We start from the raw sequence: 19,820 nt of genomic DNA on the forward strand, positions 1-19,820 counted from the left end.
CAGCTCCACCAGGCTCTCTTCTTCTGACAGTCTAACGAGTAGAAACACTGAAGACATGAGGTGAGCTGTACGAACATTTGTTTGATGAAGAGCGTTTCCTCTGCCAGCTCCCCTTGGCATATATCAAAAAAGAAAAGCATTTATGGATATTAATAGCAATAACACTTTGTGACGACGGGTTTTTCAGATCATCTCTGTTTGAGGTCTAACGAAGGCAGATGAATGTGCAAAGTTTGACAGGGCTGATTGTTGTAAATCTCAGGCTCTGGGGATCTGAGGAGGCATTAAGAAATCAGTGCTTCGCTTGGGAAAGACGAGTTTTTAAAATGGTTTGAATGGGACCGTTGCAGTGTCTCCGGCACTGAAAAGAAATTGGGTTGTATCTGCCGGGGAGACGCTGCAAGTTTGGTCACAAAATGTGTTAATTTTTGTAGGAAACAACAGAATTAAATCCTGCTTTAAGTGAAAAAGCCAATTCGGCCTTAACTGTAAAGCTGCTAGCAATGACTTCACAATATATGAAATATAATAATTATGATAATTAATAAAGATAATAATACAGTAAAACCTTGCTAATTCATACTAATGACTCAGAGGCTGCTTACTAATTACTGAATTTTGTGGATAAACAAGCCAGAATAATGCATCATAAAATACACTTTGTTCCATTATTTTGACAACTCTCGTTTAGTTTTAATTATTTATACATCATAATATACTAGTCACTTTACTTGGGAGGGTTTTACAAAAATAATGAAGCTCAATAATTTGACATCTCAGTTCAGTATTTGCTCAAACAGGGAGGGAGGAAAACCAGCCCTGTCTGGACGTGTGCAAATCAGGACGAGCGCAGATCAGTTGAACACAGATCGTCAAGTTGTAATGCAAAATATTATACATCTCTATAATGCCTTTGACCGTGAGCCCTCGGAGCAGCTCGCCTCCTGGAGCTCTCCCGCAAGCCGACCTGCTTCGCTGCTAAACACAGAAGGATCGATGCTGATTCTCCAGAAAAATCATATGGTTTGAAAAATAATAATAAATGTGAAGTAGTTTTTGTGCCCAAATCAATTTTTATCCTCAAATCAATTTTTTTCACCATCATGAGGGCTAAAAGCTTGTTTTTAATTTAAATGAGAACTACGATTTTTACATAATCACTTGATTGCCAGAGCTGGCGTTCCCTCGAAACCCCAGCCCGCCTCCCCCCTCACGAATTTGGCAGGAGTTGGCCGCACTCTTGCAATGCAAGAGGCTTGTGGAAGAACTCAGCGTTTATTTAGCTCAGTTTTCCAGCTACAGAGAGTCCTGTAGGTTGCATGTTGCAAATGTGCCTTCGTAGTCATGACGTTTATAAAAAAAAAAAAAAAAAAAAGGCCATTTCCATCGGAGATTTGCCAGAAAACTGACTCTATCAGCCCTGTCCTAGCTGTCTGCGAGCATATGGATCGGTTGCGGTAACTTGCTGTATCTGGGAATGGAATAACATACTGCAAAAACGCTCCGTATATAATACTGTCTTCTACTGGGCTGGTTTTCTAAAGGGCCTGTTGTGAGATGTGCAGAAGGGAGCAGGAGAGCAGAAAGGGGGTAATCCCGCACGGCCCAGGGCCGCCGGGCAGGGCTCAGCCTGTCCCCCGCAGAGCATCCTCCCTCCCCACCCGCTGGATTTGGGCTCTGCGTGCCAGTCTGCCCTGCGAGCCCCGGCCTGTGGGGAGTCGGAGGGGGAGGGCCGGTGGTTGACCATGGATGGGTGCTGCCTTTTCAACAGTGGGGTGCATAAAGACAGAGAGGTGTAGAAAGCCGGGCAGCCTGGGGTGGTGGGAGGCTGTGGGTCTCCATCCCTTGGGGAGCGGGAAGCCAACACCAGCGCCAGGGGCTGAGACCGGCTTTTCTCTCCCGGGTGGGAGAGTGCGTGGGGAGACGCAGGCCCGTGGGTGCCGGAGGGTGTAGGGTGGATCAGCACGACGGAAAGCGTCCTTCTTCAGGCGGTGGGCACCAGGGGGAAAAGAAGGCTGCTTGGCACCGTCCTGCGTCGGGAGGAGGGTAAAGCCGGGCACGGCGTTGCGGTGGGGGCCGGGGGCAGAGGAGACGCGACGGGGTCCCCGCCAGGGAGCGGGCACCGGCGTCGCCCCCGGCGCTTCCCCTCCCGGGCGGGCCGGAGCCGGGGCCGGGGCTGCGGGGCCGTCCCGCTCCCCTCCCTCCCCCGGCGCCCCGCAGGGGCTCCGGCCCCGCCGCCCCGAGGTGCCCCAGCACCCGCCGGTGCCGGCAGCGGGGCGGGGGCGGCCCGGCCGCCGGGGGGGGACCCGCCCGGCCCCGCCGCGAACAATAGCGGCCCCGGCGCGGGGCGGCGCGGAGCGGGGCGGGCCGGGGGCCGCCGCCCGCCCCCCCGCCGCCGCCGCCCGCCCTCTCCCCGCCTCCCGCGCCAGAGGCACCGCCGCAGCCGGGTCCATGCCCGCTGGAGCCCCCGCCTGCCGCCGCCCGCAGCCCCGGCATGGACGTTAGGTTTTACCCCTCCGCCCCCACCGCCGTGGGCTCCCTGCCCGGCGCCGACCCCACTTGCCTGGGGCCGCTGGATTATTATCACTGCAACAAGGTACCGGTGCGGCGGGGGGGGATGTGGGGGGCCGCCCGGGCGGCTTCGCTCGGCGCGTCCCGCAACTTCTACCGCGGGGGGAGGAAGGAAAGTGCCGGCGGCGCCCGGCTGCTGCGGGAGGGAATTTTGAAAGTGGTCTGGAAGCGGGGCGGGGGGAGCCGTCGGGTCCCCGGGCCGCCCCGGCACCGGCCCCGCCGCGCTCTCCGGCGGGGCGAGCGGAGCTGCGGGGCGGGAGGAGCCCGAGCCCCGGCGGGGCAGGCCGGGAGCGGTCGCGGCCGGGAGGGAAAGGCTCTGGGGTGAGCGCGGCTCTTTGGGGCTGTTTGTTGGTGTGTTCGTTTCGAGCGCTGGGTTTATTTAATATTTTCCCTACGGGAGCGTGTGGCCCGAAGCGGTGTACGTGGGGGTTTTGTTGTTGTGGTTGTTGTCGGGCACTTTTGTTGTTGTTGTTGTTTGCTGTGTTGTTTTCCACCTTCTTGGCTGGCACCTCCGGAGCCGGGGCTCCGGCTCTGCCCCTCGCCTCGGCACCCACCTGCCCGCGCTCCCCCGGCGCTGCTGCTCCCCGAAGTGCGGGCCCCGGCCCCGGCCCCGGGGGGGTTGTGCTCCCCAGGACCCGCAGCACGGCGAGGAAAGCTCCCTAACCTACATTTTCCCCGCTCGCTGCAGCTGCAAGGCAAAGCACCCTCTTCTTGTAAGGAGAGAGGGCTCCGCAGGGGGATATTTGAGAGCACCGGAGGTGCTGTAGGAAATTTCCCTCATCCGAGAGAAGACGAAGTGAAGGAGAGAGATGCTGTACTTCAGGGATAAAGAGTTCTCTGCGAGTATCGCTTTCGTACTTCAGGGCTAAAGAGTTGGCTGCGAGTATCGCCTTCCTGGCGTGTAGGTAAATAGCGGTGATGTTTCAGCAACAAAGCCGTAGGAAGCAGACCCCTTTGGAGGGAGGGAGGATCACCGCCATGAGCTCCGAGACGTAACCCTGGCTGTGTCCTCCTGGGCCAAATGCAGGTAATTGCATTAAAAAACGTTTGTAAAGGGAGAAAATGCTCTCCTGCGTTGGGACTGCAGCTCAGGATGCCCTCGGCTCATCTCGCTGTTGTGGTACTTTGGGATCAAATTCTTTAGAAACAAGGAGAGGGAAACCTGCGTGGCTTCCCAGATGCAGCAAATTAATCTTTATGTATCAATATATGTATTTAACTGTTCTTTGTCATTTGGGTTATTTATCTCTTTTTATTAAGTTGTAGCAAACCTAATAGTTCTCATTTATTTTGAGATGCCTGATTATGCTGCAAGGAAACAACTTAAATTGATTTCTTCTATATCCACATGCTGCCAGTTTCAAACTGTTTTATTATCATTGCCGTTGCTCTTAAAATGTTAAACATGCTCTTAAAATACTAACGAGAGACAGGTCACCTGGGAGCAGGTCATCCGTGCCGCTGAAACGTCAGCTGATAAAGTGTGCAAAAGCTGAAAGTCTGGGATCATGCAAGCGTGTGCTGCTGGGAACTGCGGCAACCCCCGAATCCTAATGGCTTTAGGAACTCGATTTTACCAAGAAGTTGTTAGATGCGGATATGATTTAGTTCACCTTCCAGTTTTCTCTGTGGGAGCTGGTGCTCACAGTCGTGCCCGCAGCGCTGCGGGCCCTTGCCGCGGGTCTGCGCGGTCCCAGCATCCCCCCAGCAGCGCCCGCCTCAGCCTTGGGGTGCGCGGGGCACCGCGTTGTCAGCTCATCCGTGGCCTGAATCCCTGAGATTAGTCCCGGATTAGGCGGTCGCAATTGATCCGCGGGTCCTTGCTGTCGCACGGCGCTGCGGACGGGGAGGCTGGGGAAATCGCCTCTTCTGGGTCTCCAGCGAGCGCAGCCCGCGAGGAGGAGTGGGTGCGTTTCGCTGCTGGCCAGGGTGGATGGGACACTGGAGAGGAGCACCCCAGGTACTGACCACTGCCACCAGATGCTGCTGTTGTCACTGCTACGGAGGAGCTTAAGGCACCGGGAGGAAGAAAGGAAGTGACTTACCCTTTTCTGCTATTCAGGGCTCTTTTTTTTTTTTTTTTTTCTTCTTCTTCTGTTCTTTTCTGAGTTATCAAATGTCATTTGTTTATGCACAGCGGTGCACGTTTGTCTGTGGAATGAGGCTGCTGGAGCAAAGCCAGAGATGAAATGGGTTGACTTTGTTTTCCCGGCCGAATGCAGGTACAATGGTTGTACTTCAGCATCAAAACGTGGCCCAGTGCGGAGCGGGCGGTGGAATTGCAGACTTTGCTTCAGAGAACTTCTCCGGCCGGTGTGGGGTGGCGTACGGCTGAGGATCGCCACCAGCACGCTGTTATCTTTGTGCCCGCTACGGAGAGTGCTGTCTGAGCACACCTGCGTCCTCGGAGCCGCATGGGACCCTCTGGGAAGCTCCAAAAACTCACACTGGTCCCAACCCCGTTGCTCCTGTCCAGTGCTGGTGGCTCAGCCCAGAGCTGGGCTAAGCCAGAGTCTGCCTCAAAACGTTTCCACTTTAAAAAGCTACAGAGTAGGGTGGGGTGGGGTGGAAAAATCAGAAGTTCTTCCACTATCGCATGTAGGTATCCCGGATGAAATCCATCTCTAGGAAGGACCTGGGCAAGGAGTGCTTACAGGCTGGTTGCTATCCTCCTGCTTCACTGAGTTTATGGAGGGGCTTTAAAGGCCTTTGATTTAAAGGGCTTGTTCTGTTCAGGTTCAGCTTTTTTCTCCCAAAGGGCTGCTCTGTTTATTTATTTATTTAGGAGGGAGGCAGAGAAGCCGGGAAGGAGCGTGCCGTGTCACTGTGTATAAATAACTCGCTGAGAGCACGGCAGAGCTCTGCCTGCACGCCCATCGCCAGCAAGCTTGCCGGGGAGATGCGCCTTAGCCCAAAGCATCCTGAAATGTTAATGTAATTGTTTTGTGCGCTTACTGAACATGATATTGTTACTGTGAGGTCTCCGATCTCACCTGTGCGCTGCAGTAAGCCACGGTTTCTCTTTGTAGCTACAGAGGTGCCTACTGGGTATCAGCATTTCCATTTTTAAAAGGACAAGGGATGTTTAGAGGGATAATGAAATGGGAGCGTACGTTCAGCCGAGGCCTCCCCAGAAGGAGGGCATTTGCAACCTTTCTTTAACTGCTTCTGGAGCATCCCTGTTTTCCCTCGAAGGGCTGGCCACTGGGAGGGACCGGTGGGGGGAGTGAGGGGCTGGACAGCCATGGGTGGAGAATGGGGTCCCTTGTGCCCCGGCAGGCAGGGTGAGAAGGAGCCTTCCCCTCTGCTGACTGCATTTGGTGAGGAGATTTTATGCATTGGGCATGCTGGTGGCACTGGGGCAGGGGAAAAGGGACTCCCCATGTAAAGCAGTCCCCATCACGGGTGGCCTCGTACGCAGCAGCTTGCCATGGCAGGTGGGAAGAGGAACCAACCCCAAACTTCCCGGTGCCCGGAGAGCTGCCACTCACAGCCTGGAGGACTGATGCTCCTTGGCAGGATTTTTAGGGTTGCACTGGGCTCAGCCCAAGGTGCAGGGGCCATAAGGAGTTCCCAGAGCCACCCGAAAGCCTCTCCAAGGGCACGCTGCAACGAGCATTTCCCACACCGGCGTGCTGGCCCCTCACCTCCTTCCCGTGGGCCGGATCCAGGACCTGCTCCATCTTTGGGACTGCACAGAAGAAACACCGCTTGTGCATTAGATTGTGTCTGCATAGCGGCCACGAGGGACTGGGGAGGTTCAGCTGAAAGTGGTGCAATCTCTGCAAGGAGCCTTCATCCAGACTGTGACACCCGTCTCTGTCGTTGGCCACCTGAGCCCCACTGAAGGGAGCACCTACCTCTGTTTTGGATTCCGCTTTTTAAATCTCAGTCTAAAGCCCCTTTTTCTGTCCCCTCTGGCCTTTTTCCTGGGACATTGGTACCTGCTGCAGACCCCCCTCCTGCTCCCTTGCTGGGGAAGGGGAGCTTTCACGGTGTCTCGCTGCTGCCTGGGTGTTGTGATGGTGTTAACGGGGGCGAGGCAGCGTGTTCCTCCACCATGTAAGGGGATTGTCGGTCTGGGGTGGGATGTTTTCACATCCCCCCCAGTTGCTTCGCGAAAACTTGAGGATTTTTCCCACTTAAACTCTAGGAAGACCCTTTGCATTTGTGTTTCACAATAAGTAAACCATGGGAAAAAAACACGCAGTTCAGTAACACAGTGGCTCGTTCTGCCCTTAGCAGAGCTTTAGCAACATCATCTAATATGCTGTCTGATATACCAGCGTGGAAGGATTTTCCCAGATCTTAAGTTCTGTGGGTCCACAAAGTACAGGAGGGTTTTTTTCATTCTTAGCCTGGGCAAAATTGCTTTTGCAAGGGAGGCATACGGCAGGAATCCTGCCTGAGCAGAGTACCGCATGCTCTTTCATGCAGTGTGTGCAGTGATGCTGTGCTGTGATGCACGAGCAATAATCCTGCTCCCTTCTCCCTGGGGGCAACTTTGGGGGGTGAATTAACATCTCCATTCTTCTCGCAGAAAGAAATTTAAATATAAATTCTTCTTGGTTGCTTCTGGTGTATCAATGATCAGACTTGGTTAGCACGATGCCTAATTTCCACTTAGGGCAGTGATTGATGGGGAGGAGGAGGACCCAGCCTGGGAATACCTAATCCTTGCAGAGCAAGCACGCCGCTTTGACACTGGGAGTGCCCGTGGTCCTTGGGAACCTCCAGCAGTTCCTGGGAGATACGTGCTGGGGAGCCCTGGTAACCCTGTAGCATTTCTGTACCGTTCAACTGCACCGTCAAATCTTGTCCCAAATCTTTCTAACGGGGCTCTGTGGCTTTGCATCTCCAAACACACTGTGTCTTGCCTTTTAGGCTGATAAATTGACAAAAACTATTTCGCCAATACACCATCATAAATTATGGATAATTAAAATCTACTAGTCATGAGATGAGTATTAATCTGCAACCAATGCTCTTTCTTTTAAGAACCCTTCAGAAATGGGATCTGAGCTGCTGGTATGAGCCCGGGTCGATGTAGCGAATGCATTTCTGTGGAACATTCTGTTTTGTTTTGACTTTTACCATAAATTGTACATTGCAGTGGTAAACACGGTCCCTTTTTCATCGTTCCAGAACTGCTTTGCCATTCTGGAACATTAAATATATTCTTTTCCTTTCTACTTTCTAAGCCAACTCTGTTTTGAAGTAGCATAAACCTTTCTTTGGAGATGGAGAATTTTGGATGGGGAACAAAGTCAGGCAAATTTTTAATTTGGGGCCCATTTTATTCTCATTTGGCAGGCAGCTCCTGTGGATTTGCAAATGTGGACTTTTTTAGGCCCTGAATATGGGCAAGGACTTCCTCTGAAAAGTGTTTGAGCTACTCCATGGGACAACCCTGCATTCTGCAGAGTGATCTTTGATGGGTTGCACAGCAGAAAGCATTTGAAGCTCCATTTTGCCTTGGGCTTTTAAGTCAGGGATTGGGAGCTTAATAATGAATGTCCATCCATTCATAGAAATTGTTGTTCCCTCTGTACACGCAGAGGGAAGGCTTTAATCTGGTTGTTTTTGGAACAATGGAGATATTTTGAAGACTGATCTGACTTGTATATAACATGCTTGTTAGGGCCGCTCCTGAATAACCTTGTCAAGGGCCTGATCCGTGAAAGCCCCTGTAGCAGAGGAGGCATCAAGAGACCAAAATTCAAGATCAAAATTTTGCAAGTTTCTCTGATATATTTACAATGGTTCAAATCAACTATAAACATTGTCCCCTAAATCAGTGGTCCAAAGCCTATTGCATGTTACACCGCCATAACCACAGGGTAGATCCGTGAACAGCTCTGGACTTACTCTATACATCTGAGCTTGCAACAGGCACCAAGATGAGTTTGTGCATCCATAATGGAGAAAACATTCTGTTGATAAATTGTATTTTGCTTGTAACAGACCGGAGCATCCTATAGCTTGCGTAGCGCATGGCTGCTGCTCGCTCCGGGGCAGTGGGGAGAGCGCCTGTAACCCTTGCAGAGCTCCTTCAGGGCCCTGCTTTTGCTAGTTGTAAGAATGGGTGCTGCCGGCTTCTTTCCCAGTGGTTGTTGTCACCATTGTAGTATTTCTGCAGTGCTTGAAGAAAGATCTCTCTTCTCATTCTGCCTTCACTTTGCGTCTCTCTGGCGCTGGGCGCAAGGAGCGGGAGGTGAGGACCGCTCCACCGCTGCGTACGGACCGGCCAAGCAGGAGCGTGCTGTGGTGGGGGAGCGTTATCCCCTCTAGGTGCACAATTTTTCCCTATTACCTTTGTGCTCATCCGTTTTTTTACAAAATGAGCTCTAAATGCTTTTACCATAAGTTGGGTTATATCTTTCAGTATAAATGAAGCATATAATTGTGTTTTCCTTACAGCTCTACATTAAAAATAAGATATTGTGCTGCTAATGTGCTTTCCTTGACAATTTTCCATCCAGCAAATGCAAGGCTTCTGTCTGAAGCTGTTGTGTACCACCTTCTCTGCCTCTTCTTTATATTTTATTCTGCATTTCTAAAGTCAGGGTAAAGTGTTAGCGTGATTCCAGCTTTGATACCATTAACTCCTAATTGGAGGTTTGAGCTCTAATGTTCCACCTTTGTGATTTTACACACACGTTTTCATATAATTAAAGCTTATACTTGGGGATGCACAGTTCAGCTGCATGGGGGAGAAATCTCACAACAAAACTTACTGAAACAAGCACTAATCAAACCATTCTTTAAAAAAAAAAAAAAGTGATTGAAAACGGTGTTAAATTGCCTGTTTTTGCACTTATATGACCAGATTTAAATGTTTTAATCATCTGCATCCCCCCCTCTTTCTATTGTTTCCCGCTGGTGGTTTTGTTCTGATGGATGCCATTTCTTCTTTGAAAAATGGCATTGGCTGCTGCGTCGCCTGCAGGCGAAATCTTTGCATTATGCCACAGAATATCTCTCCTCCGCCGTAATCTTTTGCATAGATTGGTTGACCTCTGCAGATATAATTAAGTCTCTTCCTGACGACCGTGCGATTTCAGTTCAGCTCTGTGGTGAATGTAACTGTTAGGTAAGTGTTAAATTAGGGCCCTGGACCAGTCGGTTTATGCTGGTTGCCACGCGTGGCTTCTGAGGAACGTTATCTGCAGAAATCGGGTGACTCTTGGTCTGAGCCAGTTTTCTTGACCTCTGATTGCAGCCTGGACACAGGAGGCTGGTTTGTGCAAATGTTTAAAATGTAGATTTTTTTTGTTGTTGTTGGTTTAAGGACCCAACCTCCTGCTCTCATGGTGCATTTTTTTTTTTTCTGTGTTTCTAAGGTTCTCATAACCTAGCAGGAGCTAGAAAAGGGGGGCAGCAGTATGGGGCCCTGTTCCCAAGCAGGGTGGATGATAAAACTTGCTGCTGCTCTGCCCTGAGCCTCTCCTCCCCACTCCTGATGTGCATCTTTGCTTCCACGTGGCTGAAGCCAGCAGCCCTGCGGAGAAGGGCTGGGGCAGCCCCTGCTCCACGATGGGTGGCCCCAGCACCACGGTGCTCGGGCGAGATGGAGGAGCGAGCGCTGGGCATGCTGGCACACGCCATCCTCGCCTCTGGTGGCATGCCACCGTCTTCTCTGTCACCCAGGTTGTGTATTCTCCCAGGACTGGGCTGCCTGTGCCCCGTGGATCCTGTTCCACCTCGGTGGTGGCGAGGAGCACTTTTTTTATCGGATTAGCTGGATCACATTAGCAGGTTTTTCTTTCCACAAAACCTACCGATGACTCAGAGTTTCCATTCCCGTCTGGACTCATCAGGGAGGCTCCATCCCCTTTTTCCCAGGCTGTCTGCCTGCACACTGCGCTCCTCCTCTCCTCTCGGCTTTAGAGAAAACCATCGTCTTCATCTTCCTCCTCATCTCCTTCTGCTTGCAGGGTGGAGCCTGCACTCATGAACTGGCCTAGGTCTCCGTCTCCAGAAGCAGCAGGTCATTTTGGGGTGCCCCAGGCATTTGGTGGTTATTTTAATGAACAATTTGAGCCATCCCATGTACTGAGCATCTGTTGCAGGAGATCCAGGTACGTGGAGAGGTACAAGCAGAGCCCAGGGCACCCTGAAAGGCTTCTCTCTTCCAAAGATGTGGATCTCCATGTTTATACCTATGAAAGAGTTTCACCTTTCCAGCCTGATTTACCCAGTGGTTTATCCCCTGAGCATCTCCTCCCTCTCCCTGGGAAGGTGGTAGAGCTGTACAGCTCATTAGGAGTTGTTAAGCCATTTGAAAACCCTCAAATACAACATTTTTAATGTGGAGGATGACCCTGTGTAGGGGAGGAGAGGGGGCAGGTGGTGGTCACGGAGAGCTTGGTCTCACATGGCGCTGGTCTCGCAGCAGCTCGCTGTCCACATGGGGAACTGGTGGGCTCAGTCCTGTTCCTAGCAGCAAGCAGGCTGAGCTCCTTTCTCCCCCAAAAGCTGAGCTCTGGGTCAGTGATGAGCTATTTTATTGCACCTCTACCATCACCTTTCCTTTACACCATGGGGAAGATGCTGCCAGGGACCTTTGGGGCACTGCAGCAGCGGGGAGGACAGCATGGGCTGCCAAAGGTTGGCTTATCCAAGGCCAGCGCAGCTGCACCCACAGAGGCGTTCGTGGGCTTCGGGTGTCCCTGGCTGACGCTGCTTTCTAGCTCTGAATTCAAAGACATTTTGTTTCATTGCTTACAGTAACTGAACCCTAAAATACAGGTGATTTTTTTTTTTCTCTGTCAAAAAAATAACAATTTAAATCCATTCCATGTTTCTCATTTTTTGTGGGTGCTTCTTTGAACAGTGGGTTTTTATATGGTGAGCCATCTCAGCACAGCATGCCTGCCATGGAAGAATGATGTATTTTTAGGGAATTAGTTTTCTAGTCCCTAGTGTCAGAAGAGGGGCAGTGTGCCCCGGAGTCCTTAGTGAAAAGAAACTTTGACAGCATGGAAATTAAATTTATGAAAACTTTAGAGGAAGTTTTGTATGGAAACACTTAATTGAATTATCTTGGTGTCGTGGTTTAACCCCTGCCAGCAGCTAAGCAGCACCCAGCCACTCGCTCACTCCCCCCTCAGTGGGATGGGGCAGAGAACTGGAAGAGTAAAAGTGAGAAAACTCATGGGTTAAGTAGTTTAATAATTGAAATAAAGTAAAATAGTAGTAGTAATAATAATATACAAAGCAAGTGATGCGCAATGCAATTGCTCACCACCTGCCAACCGATGCCCATCCCATCCCCAAGCAGCAATCACTGCCCCCCGGACAACTCCCCCAGTTTATATACTGAGCATGATGCCATATGGTATGGAATAGCCCTTTGGCCGGTCTGGGTCAGCTCTCCTGGCTGTGCCCCCTCCCGGCTTCTTGTGCACCTGGCAGAGCATGGGAAGGTGAAGAGTCCTTGACCGGTGTAGCAACAACTAAAGCATCAGTGTGTTATCAACATTACTCTCATACTATATCCAAAACACAGCACTATCCCAGCTAGAAGGAAGAAAATTAACTGTGTCCCAGCTGAAACCAGGACACTTGGCTTGTCTCAGCTTATGCAACGGGCGCAAAAAAGCGTTTGGATGTCATCTGAAGAAGAAAAAGCAGAAATACTGGGGGGGGGGAACATGAACCACAGAAGCTGCTGCTTGTTGTAGCACTGAGAAATATGTGCTCCTCCTGATAGGATCCTGTTCTGTTTGTCCGTGTTAAACCCAGGGAGGCAACTTTTCCCCTGATGTGTTATCTTGTCTCTAAATAGCATTCAAAGGAGAAGAAGAATGTGCTGTTAAAAATATCAAACTTTTGGGAATGGCTGGCAGACTTTACCACTGATAAGCATTGTTGATTGAAGATCAAAGAGCCCTTGAAAGCAGAAGAAAAACCTTCCAACAAGCGCCGTGGATCTAACCCTGCAGCCAGACAGTGAGGTCACGCAGGCTTCAATCTGTGTATATTTAGGAACCTGCACTGGAATTACAGTCTGGTCTCCTCTACCCCAGACGGATGTTGGCGACATGGTGGTTTTAAACCTGATAAATCTGTTAAAGCTGAGAACAACATTTATTAGATGCCAAGAAAACCAGAGTCATGTTTTCATTATTAGGTGGTAGGTTTTTGGTTTTTTTTTTCCCCCTTAAGATAAAGAGTCTGCCTAGGAGGAAAGACTGCAGGTCATAAGGTGAACTGAAGACTAGTGGCATGTGTTTTTTAATTAATTGACAACCTGCATTTCTGTGTCAAGGTGGCAAATTAATTGCGGGTGGCCGTCTGTTTGCAAACCAGATAGTTCTGTCATGGCTCTGCCAAACTGTACATGTGGAGTATTTAACTGTTTGATTTAAATCAGACCAGAGTGTAGGTTTTATGAAAACTATATTAAATCAGTTTTTCCACTTAAGAGTTGGGCTTTGAAAAGGGGAAAAATATTAATGAAATGGTCTTTTTAGTTTCATAAACTTGCAGCCCTTTAAGTGAGGTGGTTGGCTTGTAGTGACCTTCTTTTGGGGGACGCCAAACCCTGGTGGGAATAACAATATGTAACTTCAGTCATCTGTGGAAATGGGGTACCAAATTTGTGTGAGAGCGCGAGTGCAAATGAAATAAATACATGTTTGAAATCATAAAATAGCTTAGGCTGGAAGGGATCTCTGGAAGCATATTTAAAATAATTCCAATAGCAACTTCTGGGATTGAGATGGCAGGAGAGAAAAATATCAATATATAGCCCACAGCAACTACGAGCCGTGGATTTTCTGCTCTGATACGGTGAGAGTCTCAGTGGTGATGGCTGCAATCAAATACTAAATAGGAAGTTTGTAATAAAAAGGGCTTTAGTTAGAATTAATAAAAAGTGAAATGCCTCGTTCCTTGGAAAACATGTGGTATTGACTGAGATTTGGAAACACATCCTGTAGGAGCAGGGATCCAGATCGCAGGCTCCAGAGCTGGCTCCGGCATCCTTTCCCTGCGTGTGTTGCTAGTCTGTTAGAGTGCAGGGTTTCATTTATTTTGTTTTATTTTTTGGCTGGAAAGATCACAATGTACAAATCTGAGAGGAAATTAGTGAAGAGCTGGAAACAAGGGCAGCCTCGTACAAAATTATCATCTGCTTCTCCCACTCTTGCGCCTTCCCGTGCCTTGCGTGGTGGCGCGATGCCACCCCACGCAGGTGACTTCCCTGCCCCAAGGCTGCGGGCTGTGCTGTAGACACACTAAGTCCCTTTGTAATATTCCTGCTATGTCCAGCTGAACCAAAAGCCTGTTTTCATTTTGATGTTGATAGTATCTAAGGACTAACTTTCTGAATGTGAGATGCTGCACGCTAAACCTATGTGATAGAGAAGAACATGCCCCATTTGAAGTATAACTGTTGGGCCTTCTATAAGCTCCCAGAGCAGAGATTGAGTACTGAATTTCAAGGAATAGAGGCAGGATCTGAATGTAAAGATGTGATAGTCATTATCAAAATGGGATGCTTGTATAATGGGCAAATCCAAGGTTATAATGGAAACTTATTTCTGATTTGGACGAAGTTTGATTCATTTTAAGTCCTTCTATCCAGAGCTGTCCTCCACGAGCTGCATGTGAAGCCATAGATGCAGTTTCCATTTGCAGGAAAGCACTGCTCTGAGTTAACTGGGAAATGTGGATTTCACCATCCTGTTGTCTTGTGGAATTGTCTTATGATGTTCTGAAGCTCAAATGGAGTTTCTCATTTGCCCCCAGAGTTGGAAATGTTGGGTAGCTCAGAGGCAGGAAGAGCGTGCTTCTGGATCTGGGGCTCTAGCTTGTGTCACTGTCATCGTGTCATCAGCATGGGGATGGTGCCAGCTTGGAAGGGATCCTCTACTTGGCAAAAAAAGGTCTCGAGAGCAGGCTGCCTCCTTGCTTAGCACAGTTATAGCAGGAAGGCTGCGGGACCCAGAGGTTTCTGAATTGCTGCTGTGGCTTTTCTCATCACAAGGTCACCAGGCCAGAGTGCCAAGGGACCAGACGTCCTCAGATGCTGTGAAGTAGGGCTGGTGGTTGCTGTCCTGCTCTCTGAACGTGGGCATGCACATCACGGCTGCTCCCAGTGGCAGCGTGGCACGTACAGCAGGATGAGGGCTAGCTGGGCCGCCTGAAACTGATGGCTTCGTCCCTTTGGCCAGAGCCGGAGCCACTGGAGAGACCAAGGGGGAGATCCAGCCTTCTTTGGGGTTTCTGCTGTATTTGTTTGGGGATAAACACGACCTCCAATACAATAACCCACCAACATCCAGGCTGAATTGGCTTAAAAATTATAATGTAAAGTTTGTGTGATTGAACGTTTCCAAGCATGATGCCTGTCGCCGTCGGTGCTTTGCCCGATGCAGCGGCAGAGCCAGGCTCTGCGGGGCTGGTTAGCCAAGGCGATCAGTGCCTTGGGTCCTTGCCTGGACGTCGCTGAGCTCTGCAATTAGCATCCCAGGGCCGGAGGCGGCTCGGCAGGAGCTCTTAGACCTCACAGCTTGGAGCCCTGGGCGAGACGGCTTTCCCTTCGCTGTGTTTAAGTGGCACAGGCTTGACTGGAGTGCCTTAAAGCAGAAAGCTTAGTCCGATGGGGGTGGAAAGGAGGTGAAAAAGGAAAGCTTAATTCCCTGCTCATCTCAGCTGTGATTCAGGTTTCATTTCCCCTTGCGGAGGTTTCCCCTCTTCCTCCCTGTTGTCCAAGTGTTGCTTCTGTTACATTTCTTATTTATTTTCTTTTTAGCCTGGGGGCTGCTGCGAGAGGTGTCTCTTTGCTCTGCCGGCTGTTCCTGATGCTTCGTTTTCCTTGCTAATACCAATTGTTTCTGCCAAAATCGTTTGGTGGTGTTATGTAAACCTAGAATCACACGCTAACGCTCTAATCCCGGCGCTCCTAAACGCGCTAGATTGGATTCGCCCTTGCGCTGACTCTGCTGCCGTCAGGCATGTTGTGCCAGGGGTCCCCTTGGCTCAGGAGCCACCGGGGGTGGGATGCCGCTGGTCATGACGTCCACAGCCATCTGAGCCAATATCGCCGTTGTTGCTGGTAGTTTTAGTGGGAGGCATGAAAACACCCTGTAAGTCACCCAGGGCTGGGATTTAAGCTGTTTGTAGAGCGTGGTACCTGCACAGCAAAGCTTGTTTTTTGGCACCGGGGTCTGTGTTTCTGCTGTTGGCTTTGCAGCAGCGTTGGTGGATGCTACGTGCGTGGTTCCATGCTAGCACCAAAAAGTGGCTCGCTGCATCTCCACCCCATCAGTGCCCACAGTCCAGGGCAAAGCCTGCCTGTGCAGTCCCCGTGCTGGCCACCAGCCAGCCGATGGGATTCAAGCTCCTGGAGCATCTTCATGGAGATACTGTGTTCCTGTGGAGGCTGCTGGATGGGCACCTCTTCTCCTCTGCCAAATAGCGTGGGCCCTCCTCTGAAGTGTGCATGCTGTCTTGGTGGCAACCGGTTGTTTACCTGGAAAGTGATATTAGCAAAGAGCTTAATGAATTTCCAAGTGCTGCTTAATGTGATTTGGCAGCCAGAATTATTAAAAAAAAAAAAAAAGAAAGAGAGAGAGAGAGAGACAGATCCACCGTTGCTGTGTGGCCAACCTCTTCCCCATATACTCCACTGTTTTTGAGAGATTAAAAGAGATTAAATCCTGCTGAGCTGGTAGGTGATGCTGATGAATGTTTGGAGGGGATTAGGGTAAATCCATTCCTCCTTCTGATTTAGCTCAAGATTTGAATTCATTGATAAAATTTGCCCAGGTTACATCTCTGAAACCTCCTCTGAGCCGGTGAATCTGCAGAGGTATAAATGAACGCAGAACTTGTTTCTGGAGCAGAAAGGCTAACAAATTAACCTTTATAAGGTTGATGAATGCTTAAGATAGCTGTACATCTATTCCTGTCGCAGTGTCCAATTAGTCCGCGCTGCCACAGAATTAAAGGGTGCCCGGGCTGGCTCCTTAGCTGGGGGAAACTGGCCTGGCTGTGAGATGCTCTGCAACAACCAACCTGTGTGCACAGGATGCCGTGTTCATGTGTCACTTGAGTTTCAGCTAAAAGATGCCATCTCTCAAGCTCGGGATGAAGTGGAATGGGTGGAGCTGTGCATTGGGGTTCAGGGGCTAGATCCAGCCAAAGTTGTATTGGTGTCCCGGCCAATGCTTTTATTCAGTGGTAGCACTGCTTTGGGACTGGAGGTTAAAGAGGATGTATTTGGCAGCCTCCAGCAGCTGTTGGACCTTCTGGTATATCTGCATGCATCCTGCGGCATAAGCACAGGGATGGTGGGACTGCAGAGCATGCTCCTGTAAGGTGCCCCAGCATCAAAAATGTTGTCTTCAGAGGAGCGTTGAGACCTGCAGTGTTGCCATTTGGGCTGAGGACCAGTGCTGTGACTCACACCAGCAATATGTAGTGCCCTGTGCTGGGCATGCTGCGGGGGCTGCAGGAGAGAGCACGGCTCTGCAGCAATTCCAAGGATATATTCAGCACCAGGCTCAGCAACAGCAGCGAGCAACTGTCCTGGTGGTGGGAGAAATGATAATAGTCTTTGCTTCTTATTCTCTGTGTTGTGCATAGTCAAATTAAGTTCTTGAGGGCCAAAAAGACCTGCTGGGAGCACAGGGGGTGCAGCGGTGAAGTCTCCACCCCAGAAAAGCTTTATATACTAGGGCAGGGTATTTGCTGCTGGAGATCTGCACTGCCCAGGGCATCCACAGGAGACAGACGGAATCATAGAATCGTTTAGGTTGGAAAAGACCTTTAAGACCATCAAGTCCAACTGTTAACCCAGCACTGCCAAGTCCACCACTAAACCATGTCCCTAAGCACTACATCTACCCATCTTTTCAATATCTTTAGGGATGGAGACTCAACCACTTCCCTGGGCAGCCTGTGCCAGTGCCTGACTGCCCTTTCGGTGAAGAAGTTTTTCCTAATATCCAACCTAAACCTCCCCTGGTGCAGCTTGAAGCCGTTTCCTCTTGTCCTATCGCTTGTTACTTGGGAGAAGAGACCGACCCCTCCCGGCACCAGCCTCCTTTCAGGCAGTTGCAGAGAGCGATGAGGGCTCCCCTCAGCCTCCTCTTCTCCAGGCTGAGCACCCCCAGCTCCCCCAGCCGCTCCTCCCCAGCCTTGTGCTCCAGCCCCTGCCCCAGCCTCGCTGCCCTGCTCTGGCCACGCTCCAGCCCCTCCATGGCCTTCTTGGGGTGAGGGGCCCAAACCTGAACACAGTATTTGAGGTGCGACCTCTCCAGTGCCCAGTACAAGGGGACGATCACCTCCCTGGTCCTGCTGGCCACGCTATTTCTGATGCAAGCCAGGATGCTTCTTGGCCACCTGGGCACACTGCTGGCACACATTGACCAGGCAGAAAGGGGAAGAAGCTTCGTACAAAGCGACTTTGGCATTTTTGGCTTTTGGAGAAGAAGAGCTCACACCTGCAGCCCTGTTTGGAGCCCTTACCCTGGGACTGCTCATGCAAGAGGGCTGCAGAGTGGCTCAGTCATCTCAGGATTTCATACCACCTGCAAACCTGTGCCCACCTCGGCTCTGAGTTTCCCTTCAAAGAGAAAAACAGCAGAGTAGTAACAGTGGCAGCTTTGGGATGCTTCAGAGAAGGTGAGCCGGTAAGCAGCAGGTATCTTCATGCTGCTTAGCAAAGCTGACATTGAAAAATCACCTGGATGCATGTAAAGTTGCATATAGACCTTTTTGATGAAAGAGATCGAATGTGCTCATGCAAAACCTGTCTGGGAAGCCTGGGGAACCTCAGAGCATGGTGGACCCAACACACGAATTCACAGTAATCGCTCAGTAAATGTGTGGTAACTCTGGAGGTGCAAGAGACAGCTGGCGCGTGTCTGATGTGTCTGCTCACTTCAAAGCCCATTAGGCTGCAGCTGCTAAGGGAATCCAGCGCAAGTTGGCTGCTGCCATGGAGCTCTTTGCTCTCTGTAATTTGATGACTTCTATATCTCATGAAAGAGAGCGCTGTTAATGCTAGTGCGGGCCAGGTGCACTTATCCTGAGTGTGATCTGAAGTTCCAGGCTCTGTAAAATAGGACTGAAGTCAGAGATGGTCTGAACAAGTGGTATCGTGGCATGGACGATACAAGGATCAGGCTTGCTCCCTGTGGAGCAAACCTGTTTGCTTCCTCTGAGTTGCTTTGGATTTATATGGCTATAGCAGCACACACAGACCCCTCCCAGTCATTATAGATGCTGCTGGGATGAGTAGGAAAAATGAAGCCCAATGGTAAGTCACAGACAACTGGGAATACTTTCAAGAATGTAATACTTGGGAATAATTTAGAAATAACATATTTTTTTCAGTGGGTCGTTGGAATATACACTTTTCTAGAAAGCAGGGGGGAAGAGAGCTTGAAATTAATATCTTATTAAACAAAGATTTCTTGACTGTCATGAAGCAAGAGGATTTTGCGGGAGGTGTTTTGCAGTTTCTTTATCATGTTGCTGCACAAGCTGGTGTTTGCCAATGAGTGTGTCTCCTTCAAGAACAGCAAAAAATAAAGTTAAGTTCACCATATGGTGGAGGAGAATATTTGGTATCCATTTCTTGTGCTGATGGTAGTTTGTTTAAGATAAAGTTACCTTTGTATTTGCTTAGTTTAACTCTAAACAGGAAAATAATGGCTGTTGTAATGTCTCTATTAGAGGAATATTGTTTTAAAGCACTTTGGGGTTACATTAGTTGAGTGCAAAATGAATTCCTCCTCTGGAGCAAATAAACCCTGGTGGGGCTGAGTGCTGGGAGCTGACAGCTTGATGTGGGGATGTGCATCGCAGACAGGTCTCCAGGGGCCGGTTCTTGATGTAATTCTCCATGCTCCTTCTCTTCCCTCCTCCCTTTGCTCACCTCAGTGAAGCAGCATCTCGCCCCAGCGCATTGGTTAAAGCACTCATATCTGAAACTGGAAGGCACTGGGCAGCATGGGGGGGCAGCAGTGCTAACCAGAGGTGGAGGGAGCCAAGCAAGTTTTAAATGTTTTAAACATAGCCTCCCCATATGTCAGCACATGGGTAAATAGACTTGGGTGAAATATGTTTTATTTTCTCATCTGAACACCACCTTATACTTGCCGTTTGGGGGTTTTCTTGTTTTACTTTCTTCTAACTATACCTAAGTCTGACAGCACATGATGAGATGCAGTAGGAAAGTGCTCGCTGATGATGCTGTGTGCGTGTCAGTAATTGCATAAATAGCTCTT

The 19,820-nt window shown here is 50.0% G+C and overlaps 1 protein-coding gene across 2 annotated transcripts in view; it reads left to right on the forward strand.

Annotated features, from left to right (window-relative positions):
• The first annotated feature begins 2,419 nt into the window (after window positions 1–2,419).
• TOX2 (TOX high mobility group box family member 2) overlaps window positions 2,420–19,820 on the forward strand; it is a 156,571-nt gene continuing 139,170 nt past the window's right edge. Inside the window, exon 1 of one of the 2 annotated variants that reach the window (XM_087750362.1) lies at window positions 2,420–2,596. In XM_087750362.1, coding sequence (XP_087606488.1) covers window positions 2,495–2,596 — 102 coding nt within the window. In that variant the 5' untranslated portion in view covers window positions 2,420–2,494. Of the gene's footprint in view, window positions 2,597–3,432; window positions 3,599–19,820 lie in introns of those variants that run through there. The other variant, XM_087750363.1, reaches the window with a different exon arrangement.

Source organism: Nipponia nippon, unplaced genomic scaffold (assembly GCF_047370975.1).
Source record: "Nipponia nippon isolate SJK-2023a ecotype South Korea unplaced genomic scaffold, ASM4737097v1 scaffold_13, whole genome shotgun sequence".
Classification (NCBI taxonomy): Eukaryota; Metazoa; Chordata; class Aves; order Pelecaniformes; family Threskiornithidae; genus Nipponia; species Nipponia nippon.